The sequence below is a fragment of the Leptinotarsa decemlineata genome, unplaced genomic scaffold (assembly GCF_025532065.1).
Source record: "Leptinotarsa decemlineata unplaced genomic scaffold, Ldec_3_MD MMD2_tig00001393_RagTag_RagTag, whole genome shotgun sequence".
Taxonomy (NCBI): Eukaryota; Metazoa; Arthropoda; class Insecta; order Coleoptera; family Chrysomelidae; genus Leptinotarsa; species Leptinotarsa decemlineata.
Genome location: NW_027412562.1, coordinates 5,773,486 through 5,786,476, shown reverse-complemented (window position 1 = coordinate 5,786,476; position 12,991 = coordinate 5,773,486). Strand labels below are relative to the sequence as shown.

At 34.4% G+C, this 12,991-nt stretch overlaps 1 protein-coding gene across 2 annotated transcripts in view; it reads left to right on the top strand.

Moving 5' to 3' along the window:
• LOC111511714 (uncharacterized) overlaps nt 1–12,991 on the top strand; it is a 35,654-nt gene that overhangs the window by 16,243 nt on the left and 6,420 nt on the right. The window contains exons 5-7 of one of the 2 annotated variants that reach the window (XM_023167747.2): nt 6,146–6,335; nt 6,786–6,839; nt 11,960–12,022. In XM_023167747.2, coding sequence (XP_023023515.1) covers nt 6,146–6,335; nt 6,786–6,839; nt 11,960–12,022 — 307 coding nt within the window. The remainder of the gene's footprint in view (nt 1–6,145; nt 6,336–6,785; nt 6,840–11,959; nt 12,023–12,991) is intronic. The other variant, XM_074175893.1, reaches the window with a different exon arrangement.

Here is a 12,991-nt window from a genome sequence, read left to right as displayed (position 1 = left end):
CCTTGTATCGCCGTCGAATGCAACTATATTGAACGATAAAATCAAATTAAATATTTTTTTTCTATGTTAGCCTACAAACCTATGATTTTCATTTATTTGTGACCTACCATATGTACAATATGTATCATCAATGGTGAAGCTCTAATACTATGGTGATCATTCTGGCATCAATAACAAATTATCATTTTCCACACCGGGAGATGATCTGCTTTGGTGTGACAAGCTAGTATGAGTGTGAGGTTCGAGAATAGGAAGGGCATCACTTCATCAAGGACTCCAATAATAAGAACAACTGTCTGAATATAGTGTATAGAGAGGGATCCAACAAAAAATCTCTTACTTCTCTTTTCGGACGATATTCGTCTCACCCAGAGCTGGAAAATCCATGACAAATATTATCTTATTTTGATTGTCGAGGAGGACTACATCAGGCTTATTTGCTTGTATCACCTTGAGGATGAGGATTGAATGGTTTCAATAAATTTAGCACTATTCATCCCCTACAACAGATTCAATATCCCCCAGAGCATAGGGCAATACCGGTGTTTCGTCATTTCCGTAGGAGTGACGAAGATGGCCATATAGCACTCATAGGGATGGATTTGAGCTGAGACCGTATATGCTAGACAGGCCGACATTAAGTACATAATAGTATCAAGCTTCACAGCAGGACCCGCATCTGGTGTCAGGAATCTCTATACCCATCAAGCGACTACGATGATGCATATAATAATAATAATGCGTCTTTATTCACCATAAAAGTACAATTAAAACAAACAAAAAGAGGAAAAAGAAAACAACTTTCAGTATAAAGGTGAATAGGCGGGGTATCAGCCAAGGCTGTTTTTCAACTCAACCTAGAAATAGAAATAATTGAACAATAACAAAGAAGTCGAGTTAACAGTGATTCTGTCATGACGGGATCAGAAATGTATGCAACCGCTGTAGAAAATTCCTTTTTGTAATGCCAAGATCGGGAACGGACAAGAGACAGTTGAATAGGACTTTAGTCTTTTTTTAAAGTTTTTTATTGTATAAGATCTAAACTCACGGGGTAGTTGATTGTAATGTTCAGGTGCATTACACGAGCAGCAGCGGGTGGTAAAACTATTTATTGTTGAGAATGTTCTAAGTCTCTTCAGTACGTAATCAGGTTGACAAGATATCAAAACTTTATGTGTTGCAGTTTTCTAGGTTTCTCAACTTTTAACCATCCTGATTCTTGCATGGCTGAAGATATATGGTGCTATTTCTGGATACCAAACGAAAAACGTAGACAGCTATTTTTAATACGTTGTAGACCAGTGGTTCCTAACTTTTTCAATGCCACTACCCCTGTGAACAACTAGCTAATTTAAAATAATTCAACCACACAAATTCTAACAAAAATATCTTTATTAGGTAAGAAATTGCACGTTTAGGTAACTAGTAATATATAAATCTCGGACCTAACTAGTGTGAAGGTTGATATTGCTTTGCATTCGCAAGTATAACAATATTGGGTTCGGTTTCACTCAACGTGCATCTCATGTCATGCTCCACATTCAGACGGTTTCTGGCTTTTGTTTTTAATGTAACAAGAGTCGAGAAACCAGTTTCACATCTATAAGTTGTAGCAAATGGAATCAACATTTTTAAAGCTCTGTCAGCTATAATAGGATATTCTGCAGCTGCTTTTCGCTAAAATGTTCCGAGTTCATTATTTTGAAAATCAACTTTCAATGAGTTATCCTCCTGTAGTCCAAGAAAGTCTACTTTTGCTGACACATCTTCGTCGTAGAAAATATCGACATAAGTAGAAAATGGTCTTAAAATCCAGGAACGACTATCCATGTTCGGAAAATATTGATTCAGTGAGTCTATCACAGCAGTTAAATGTTGAACCACGGAATTTTCAAACGTGATTTTGTCTTGTTTAGTATTTACTAATTGCTGACTTAGTTGTGTGAACACTGACACATCGTTATCTTGGACTCTACATTGGTAAAGTTCCAGTTTACGCAAAAAACTTGCGATTTTATCCTGCAACGTCAAAATGTTTGTTTTATTTCCTTGCAGTGAAATATTCAGACCATTAATTTCACTGAAAAAATCAGCAAGGTACGCCATATTTGTTACAAATGTTTGGCCTTTAATTTTTGCACAATATTTTTTTTCTTTTTGTGATTTTCAAAAAACAATCCAATTTCTTCTCGTAGTTCGTGAACCCTACTTAGAACCTTCCCTCTTGATAACCAACTCACCTCTGTATGGTACAAAAAAAGCATTAAATGTAGCTTCGCACTTCATCACACAAAGTTTTAAATAATCTTGAGTTCGTAGCGCTGCCTCGAATGTGATTAACAATTTTTACTATTTTACTTAACATATGTAGCAAATCTGATGAAAGCGTCTTCACAGCCAAAGCGTAACGGTGTATCAAGCAATGATAGCCGAAAACTTGAGGAGCAACTTGTTTCACGAGTGCTTGAAATCCGGAACGGATGCCCATCATAGAAGGCGCCCCATCTGTACAAACACCAACCAGCTTTAACCAGTCCAAACCATTTTCCTCAATAAAACAGACCATTTTCCTCAATAAAATCTTTTAGCGTTTGAAATACGTATTCGCCACGAGTAGTAGTGGGCAAAGACTTGCAGAACAAATATTCCTCTTTTACATCATCATCTTTAATGTATCGTGTAAACACCAATAATTGTGAACACGAGGCAACATCTGTGGACTCGTCCAACTGCAGCACAAACATAGGACTTTCCTTTATTTCAGCAATAACGGTTGGTAGAATATCGGCACTCATTTCACAAATGCGACTTTGAACAGTAGTATTTGAGAGTGAAATTTGTTTAATCTTAGCTATATATTGCTCACCAATAACAAGTGACACTGCATCATATAAACAAGGTTTGATGAGGTCCTCTCCTATAGTGTGTGGTTTTTTATTAAGTGCAATGCGATAAGCAATTTTGTATGAAGCTTGAAAACACCATTCATTTGCTTTCTGCAAATGTAGAACCTGTAGAATCCAACCGTGAAGACTTCAGAACCTTCTCATTTTTCTCAAAATGTTTTTTTAATTTGCTGGGTTTCATACTTTCTGGATTAAGCACTTTATTACATAAAACACTGAGGCTTTTCTTTATTCTTGTCCACGATACTTGTGAAACCCCATTGTAGAAATGCTTCTTTATAAGTGCGCACATGAGAGCGCCGTGCTACCGAACTATTATTTTGTTTAATATTTTAATAATTTTTTGTGCCAACTCTGTTACCCCCTAGAATTGCCGTTTTACCCCTGCGGGGGTAATTACCCCCAGGTTAGGAAACACTGTTGTAGACGAAGAGCATCCGATTGTCTTGAAGCAGGTCCATAAATACTGTGGCAATAAGAAATTTTTGACATGATCAGTGACTCGCATAGTCTCATTTTCAAGTTTCTGCTGAGCAAATTACGATTTGGAAACGGCTGCCTGAGGACGTTATAAGAAGTTTGGTTCTGACATGTTTAGTGAAGCGAAGTTCTAGATCAAACCACAATCCTAAACTTTTCATCTCCATCAAGAAGGGAAGTATTTCATTTTCAATGCGGACTTGAAAATTGGTGTTGACGAACTCTCTGTTCTTCTTGGGTCCAAACATCATTATTGCAGATGTATTAGGATTTGGCTTGAGTTTATGGGCTGTAGAAATGTCAAAGATGGCTTAAAGATATGACTGGGCAGAGGTAGAATCACGAGGCGGAAAAGAGAAATATATCTGCATTATGTAGTCATAGGAGTAAGATGATTATGATTTTCACATAAAATGTTCGCATAATTTTATAATTCTAAATGTGAATAGGAAAAATGCCGGTAATTTCAGAGAAAATTTTTTGCCAAAAAAATTATCCTATCAAATTTGTCTATTTCTAGTCATGTGTGTCGAAATAACCAATGAAACTATCATTACACTGAAAATTTTTTGCCAAAAAAATTATCCTATCAAATTTGTCTATTTCTAGTCATGTGTGTCGAAATAACCAATGAAACCATCATTACACTCATAACTACCCATGGATAGTTTTCACGGGTAGTTATCACTTATGTCATGACATTGCTAAGCAACCAACACAATAAAGTTGTTTGACATTTCAGTAATTCAATTTATTTCGAAAATATCACTTCCTCGCTTTGGTGTTCATATTTGAATATTGATCAGGAACATCATAACCAAATAATCAATAGTATGCGTGGAAACACCTATGCAGTAACCGAGGCAAATACAGCAAGATCAACGGAATATCATTATACGAATTGTAACTGTGTGTTCAATAAATAATTTTGTTCGAATTGCAAAAATTTTTCTCACCGAATATCCCTCGAACATTGATAAATAACTCATAATTTTATCACAACTTCCTCAAGCACGTTTTTTAGGTAACATCCCTCCGCCTTCGGCGTCGGGATGTTACCAAATAATGTGCTTTCGAAAACTGTGATAAAATTATTTCGTTAGTTATCAATGTCCTTGGGATATTATAGCTGATAACTACCCATGGATAGTTTTCACGGGTAGTTATCACTTATGTCATGACATTGCTAAGCAACCAACACAATAAAGTTGTTTGACATTTCAGTAATTCAATTTATTTCGAAAATGTCACTTCCTCGCTTTGGTGTTCAAAATGATGCGGCAATTGACAAAATCATTGAAGAAAATACACCAAAAAATACTATCAATAGTAAAAAATACACTTGGAAAATATTTATGGAGTTTTGTGACGCCAGAAAATATGAATTGGATGGAAATCGTACTCTCGAAGAGCTTGCATTAATACTCAAGGATTGGGCGATTAATATGAGAAAAAAGGATAGCACAGAGTTTAAGGAGGCTACTGTTAAAACCGTATGGAATATAACAAGCAAATTATTACAAGAAAAGTATTACAAGGAGTTTATAATATCATGCTAGACCCCTTTAAAAGTGTTGCATTCAAACAAGCGCGGAATGCACGCGACGCAGCACGAAGAAATTTACAAACAGATCCCACTAAACGCAAAACAAGCTCAGGAACATCATAACCAAATAATCAATAGTATGCGTGGAAACACCTATGCAGTAACCGAGGCAAATACAGCAAGATCAACGGAATATCATTATACGAATTGTTCTTTTAATAACTGTGTGTTCAATAAATAATTTTGTTCGAATTGCAAAAAATTTTCTCACCGAATATCCCTCGAACATTGATAAATAACTCATAATTTTATCACAACTTCCTCAAGCACGTTATTTTAGGTAACATCCCTCCGCCTTCGGCGTCGGGATGTTACCAAATAACGTGCTTTCGAAAACTGTGATAAAATTATTTCGTTAGTTATCAATGTCCTTGGGATATTATAGCTGATAACTTCTTGATAACTCCCTACATTGTACACAACAAAAAATGTAAAAAAAGTATATTGAAAGGTTGGCAGGGACATATCCGAACTTGACTTTTGAAAAAGGCGACAAGTCATAGTTCATTGTCATTTAACATGGCTGTTTCGAATTTTCAAATATTGAAAATAAATTAACTTTCAAAATTCCTCGTTTACTTCAATAATTATTAGGCAATCTGAAGGACAATATGATAGAAACTGAGAAGTCTTGAGTCTTTCTAAGGAATCTGTGAGAACTGCCACAAAAAGTATGTGGGTCAAACTGAACATGCTGATAAACTTGTTTTAAAGATCACAGATTTCATAGACCAAGACAGTCAGTTGTTGCTCACACACCTTGGATAACAGAGAATGAAGGAACACTGCTTGAAATGTTTGAGACTGGTATATTTCATAGATTTCTTGGTTCCTGTTTTCTTGATCCACTCATCTCTGAAAATTATGGAATTTTCAATAGTTGTGGTGAAAAAATTCCTTCAAACCAAAAATAACCGTCTGGAACCATTGCCGGTATTCTTATCAGGATGTATATTAGCTTTTCGATACCACAATCGTCCACTATACATTTATTTATTATTTGAAGTGTTCATTGACTGAAAATTTGAAAATTGCTACAAAGGAAACTTCAAGTGAATAAAATTGTTTCGTGACCTTGAAAACCAGTCTACTTCATTTTGTACCTCGAAAATATACAATTCGTTTTGATTTTTATATTTTTTTTCTGCAGACAATTGATCGTGTTGATATTTTAACACCCGAAACAAGCATAGTCGAGTCCCACACCTCTGTCATGACTGAGCGTGAAGTAACTGATACAATCGTCACTCAACATCATAACATGGCCCCATCTACAAGTTTAGGCATATCAGATATTCCCCAGAAGAAAGGCCGAGGAAGACCAAGAAAATATCCACCAGGTAATTATTTTTTTACGACCAGTTGAGACTATAATAATTCAATGAATGCAGTCGTTGATGGAACAGGATCTGAAATATTGCCAGCAATAAAATGCAGTTGAATTATAACTGGTCTTCTAACAGGGACTTCTGAATTTTGACATCTGTCAAATTAGTTGTCAATTATTCAGTCTGTTTTGCCTACATGGCCACCTAGACCCTCAGACTTGAACCCTCTGAATAATTTTTTGGAGATTCTTAAATTACTCTTTTATGCGACACCAGTTATCATACCACCAAAATTACTCTTGCTACTAACTGTTTTAATTTCATTATTTCAATCATGTGAAATACTGGATTATTTAATTTATTTGAATATTATAACTCTGACTTGAAGAGTTTGAAGGTTCTGCTTGAAGTCTTATCAGTCAGAGTAAATAATTCCTCTCAACTCATTGGTTATTTTTTCAGTCCCAGTCCCACTAGTTAAACGCCCAAGAGGTAGGCCAAGGATCAATCCCATAGGTAAGTCTTTCTATATTTATTTTTGTGACGTACTTCTGCCCTTTCAGCTTCATTTTGAATATTGATTTTAATTGGAAATATATGGCTATGACATTTCCAGAAAAGTTATTTTCACTGAACAAATTCATACACAATATTATCACCATTGTTCAATTGAAATAATGATAGTGAAGGTATATTTTGAATCCAAGTAATTAGATAAGGACACATTCTGTATTGATTCTTAAAAACTTGTGATGGAAGATTTTGTATGATTCTCCACAGAATAATTGAAAATCACATGAAAGAATACGAGAAAAAATAGTTAGTAATGCTACATCAGTATTTTGAGTCACAATCATTTATGAATACACTTGCCTGTTACTTTCTGAAAATTAATAACATTAGCCATAATAATAATTTTACAATTTTCACAATTGCTTCATCAGTGGGACTGCTACATCAAACTATTCTACATTCCAAAAACAAGCACTTGTCCCAATCACCAGAAATGCAATACAATTCCCGACGCGCGTTTCACCAACCAAGTTGGCGTCTTCAGGAGATGAAGAAAAGTTTTCTTTTCTTCAGAAGTAGAGACGCCAACTTTGTTGGTGAACCGCGTCGGGAAGAGTATTGCATTTCTAGTGATTGAGGAAAAAGTGTTTGTCTTTGGATTTATTCTACGTCAAAAGTTATATTTTTATATTTTATTCTATAGGATATTCCTGTTAAGAAGAGAATGACGTCACAAGATGACAAGTTACGGCGTTGCCAACATGTGTACTATTTTGAACTTTAAAATTTTTTTGTACTGTTGATTTGTTTTATTGCTATTAACTTTACTTACTAGTAATTGACTTACTTGAAATACAACTTTGTCGAGACTGTTTCGACAATGGTTTAAACATATTGAATATACGCAGGTCTTATCAAAAGAAATTATTAGTTCTGAAAAGAAAAGAAAGACTGACAGTTTTAGAGTTTTTTTTTCGATTCGGCAACGTCTGAAATTTTACTATCAGTTGAGCAACTTAAAAAAGGAAATTTTACTAGTTTCATCGCTATTAAACACATTTCATTGGGAATTTTAAAGTTGTTATGTTGGAAATACAAAACTACCAAAAATGACGTCATTCTCTTCTTAACGTGAATATCCTATACAGTGTCTTTTATACAGGGTGTATCTTAGATGGTTTCATCATTTCCAAGTGGTGATTATTTGGTGATTATTTGGTGATTATGAAAAAAAGTTCATATTCACGTGTCCTAACTTGCTTCGTTTCCCCCTTGATTATGGGTTTTCATATGTTGCGTATCTCTACGCTAGCTTGGATGAGTGCTTTGTTAGGCAACATATATGTGGCTTCTTTGAACTTCCTCTGAGAATGCGGACTTCCAATGGCCTCTTAGTTTCACCGATATAGGATTTGCCGCACTCTAATATAAGTTTTGTTATTTCCTACTGTTAGATAAAATATATTAAAGAATAGTTTGATGTACCTGTAACTGATGAAGCTACCGTGTAGCGAAACTATCTTATAAAATTCATTGTGAAAATTGCATATATTTGTTTTCTCTGTAAATTAGCGTTGTTGTATTTTTCAATTTCATATTTATACTTATTTCTTCCTATTTTTTAAAATTATTTTTCGTTTTTTAACTCATCTAAATGTTTCGGTCCTGATATTTTAATAATTCATTCAATTTTTTCTTCTCATACATTTCAAATCTGTTAATGTTTTTCAATATTTATAATTTCATTTCAACAAAATCGTGTGATCCCCTTAAGGTCATAGACTGCAGCTTTTTGATAGAATTTATAGGAAGGCAAGTGTGTGTCTATGAGAAACGAAGCTTTGACTATCTATATAGATCTAGTTTTTTCATCAAAATATTGATTTCAAAAATAATCTAGCATACATGTGTATATATTCGACGTGGACTCTTATTACACGTTTTTACAGAAAAAACTCATCTTGCATGTAATGTTCATTTCACTAAGTGCTCTAAAAGGTAGTTGTAGATTTCAAGTTTGTTTTCAACATATTATTTGAAGTTTGTTTGATTTTCAGTATATTGCTTTGTTTTATGGTTTGTTTTTTTGTTCAGTATGTAGTTGTATAAGTTACAGAACACTATCTATTAGCCTGTCAACATAAATCCTACTATTCCAATCACAGCATGATTCTTCAGCAGTTTTCAAAGCAAGGAACCATCTGTTTGGTTGAAATAGAAGAATAAATCTTTTCAATAAGTAGACCTTTTTGATAAATCTATCGAGGAGTGATCTGAAGCAGAAAATTCAGAATTACAATTTTAATACCTAAATCTATACCTGCGAAATCAGGAGTACCATGTGGATTGTGTTGCAGACCATTGCTGTTCTGCTAATTCATGAATGATATAAATATAAACTCATATGTTCATAATTAATTTTTTTTCCCTTTTTACTGATGACTTTAAAACATTTTAATGTGGTGAAATGTTCTGAAGATGCACATCTTCTCCAAAATGACATTAATGGCATTGCTGATGGGTGTGAAATTAATAGATAACAGTCTCCATTTTATTTTGACTATGATTTGAATAACATTGCACTTCTCAGAAAATGAATGTAATTATAATAATGAATGTAAGAATTTGGGCACAATTCTAGATAACAAGCTTTTTTCAATAACAGAAAGTTCTATAAATACTTGGTTAAATTTCAAGATCATGTAGTGATATTTCTGTTTTATATTGCCCCTAGTTGAATCCATTGTAGAGTTTAGTAGTGTACCAGGGGTACTATTTATATTTTCGGGAATAGCAAATAACAAAATTTTTTTAATGAAACTGGCTTTATTGCTTTTCGAAATATTCCCCTTGTTGATCAATACACTTTTGCATTCGTTCAAACCATTTGTCAGAGCAGTTTTTCCATTCCTCTTGAGATACCTCTAAAATATGGTTTTTGAACGCTTCAACTGCTTCTTCAGTGATCGTAAATCGTTGACCACGCAGTTTACCTTTGATATTCGGGAACATGAAGAAGTCATTGGGTACTGAATTGGGACTGTATGGAGGATGAGTCATTAATTCGATGTTTTTACTGCTCAATAATTCACCTGTTTGATGAGATGTGTGAGAGCTCGTATTGTCATGATGGAGAATGATTCGTCTTCGGCGGTTAGCTTTACGAATTTCTCCGAAGACTTTCAGCAAACAAATGGTCGTGTACCACTTAGAATTGACCGTTGTACATTGCTCAAGCCGAACAGTAACAGTGGCCACATGACCACAGTAGAAAGCTGAAGACCCTTTGACGTTTGTGTCTCACAGTTTTATTTTTTTAAGAATACTGCGCATCCATAATTCATCACGAGTGGATTTGTCAGCGTTTGACATTACATACACTGCTCGACAAGTGAATCATAGATATAAACTGCTCGACAGGTCTGTTTGGTTCAAATTTTGCAATCGATTTGAAAATAAGTTATCGAGGAGCTAAAGAGACTTGCAACGTCAAACATAGCTTAGAACAGGTTAAAATGCATACTGTCCAACCCAGCTGGTCCTTATGAAATGCAAAAACCTTGAAACATACATGTAAGCAGGGGGTTATTCTCAACCGAATAAAGAATCTTAATTAATACTTTTCTACAAGTACCCCTGCAAAAGTGTTCCCCTTGAAGAATATTGTAAAAATGAATGCCAGATTTGCCTGTAGGTGGTTCACTCTGCCTGTATGAAAACAAATTCTGCTAGTTGGTTTCAGCTAGGATGCCCTTGTGACATTCCTGTTTTCTGAGAAACATTGCACAAGAATTTTTTGATATAATTCAATACCCGTCATGGCACTAAAAAGGGGAGTAGTTGATCAGACAGGTGTTTGCCATAAGAGCCTACATGGGCATTAGAAATGGGAGAAACATCGGACGAGTTTATTCAAAGCTATTACAATCACGTCGGCCAAAGAAACAGCCGACAATTTGTTTCCCTGTGCTTCTTCCACGAACAACTTTTGTTGGATTTAGCTCGTCTTGGAATACCCACACGGTCGATTGCTGTTTTGTTTTCGGCTCATTCGCATACATCCATGATTCATCACCTGTCACGATTTCATACATATCTTTTGAAGCATTACCGTCGAACTTTTTAATAATTTTCTTACACCACTTGACGCGACACAACTAAGTGTTCATGCAAAATCGAATGTATTAAAGTGGAACCAATGTGCAGGGATGCCTCTATGTCACAAATGATCTTGCATTATCAGTTCAAGCACTGCCTCGATGTTTTGTGGCACAACAACCGATTTTGGACGACCTTCACGGAATTCGTCGGCGACCGAACTATGACCACGATTGAATTCACTATACCAGCGACATACTGTGGTTTTTGATGGTGCTTTATCGCCATACAAAGAACTGAGTTCATCGACACATTCTTGTTGAGACACAGATTAAATATCTGTGGTTGAGATAATCCACGTCGAAAGTTGTGAAAAATAATCCTATGAAAACATTCTCTTGAAATTTCCAGTTTTTGGTCAAATTGATTTTCTTAACTCTCTGTAAACAAAATAAATAGCACTCGTACATCAAAATGTTGTAAGTATGTTTATGCTGAAAAAATGTCGAACTTTAATATGGTATGGCCACATTTATTGTCATTAGCGTTGTCAGTTCCCGAAACATAAATAGTCCCCCATCATAGTCTGGAGGCCATATTACTTCAAACACGTTCATCTGGACAAAATAAATAAAAAAAATATTTCTCATAAAAGGGGTGTAGAAATAGGTTATTATAATTACAATGAAATTAAGAATAAGAGTATTTTATGTACTATACCATTCAACAAACCATGGTTATTATTCACAAAGGTATGTTAAATTAGGTAAAATTGATTTTTCCCAACAATCTGAATTCATTTGAAATCAATGATTCAAAAACGAATATCTACTTCTTGAATTCCTGGGTTCAGATTTCAAATGTCTTTTTTTCACATTCAACCAGTAAACATATAGTGTTTTCTTTGTAGTCCCAACACTGAATGTTACTTATTTTATTTTCAATATCCTTAGGTACACAGCCAGCTTAATTTTTTATATTTCAATTTATATTCTGCCTACCCCAAATATTTATTACTTTTGTAGTTGCACCTCCATTGGTCAAACGTCCAAGAGGTCGACCAAGGCGACTCAATCCAATTAAAATTGGTAAGTCTTTATGGGTTCACCGGGATCTTGATATGGGGATCAGCATGGGTGACACCTTTCGATATCCTTGAATATTTTGGTTGTTGTTTCCATTACATATTAATAAAAAAAATTGCTCAAAAAATAATATTCTTGGATACACGTTTGATGAGGTCACTCATTCTTATTCTCACAGGGAGGGACTGCAGTTGAAGTTACATAATTGCCTTTTCAAATTCGCTGGGTAAAATTAGATGTTCGAATATACTATATAGCACGAATTTTTATCAGGGATAGTGCCATTTTGAAATTTGCATTGGGAAAAAAATTACCAACATTTCTCCAGAAACATGCACATTTATATAGAAGGGAATAAATCAAAACTGTTATTGAGTAATGAAAACATAATAAATGTAATTGTGTCACTACCAAAAGACAGTATTACATGTTTATCGCAAATCATTCAGGATAGAATTCACAGTATTATTTTGTGTTTTTAAGCAAAATTAACCTGTAACACATCACCCATACTACACTATTTACAAAATTTTATGTGAATCAATATAGTAATAAGTATACAATGGAGCCTAACGAATAATTCAATGTGAGTGAACTTGACCTGATCGGTTCTCATTTTTACAGTCCGTTGATCAGGGTTCTTAAAATTATTACATTCATAAGAAAAAAAAATTAGCGGCTTAAAGAATTTTTAGTTTCAACATAGGTGTGGCCATTTATCTTTATCTTTGACAAAGGTGACTGGTTGGTTTCCTGAATGAAACATGAAATTCTGTAGTTTTTCTAATTTCAAAAATGAAACAGAGTTCATACTGCGACCTAATGGAGGTCGTAGTTGAACTAAATACAAAAAAAAACTTTAATTCATTGAAAAATCAATCTCTATTGGACTCATTCAAAAATGTCTCCTGGAACATTAATTAATATAAATACATTTGTTTATATTTGACCATTTAGTTATTTTTCAACGTT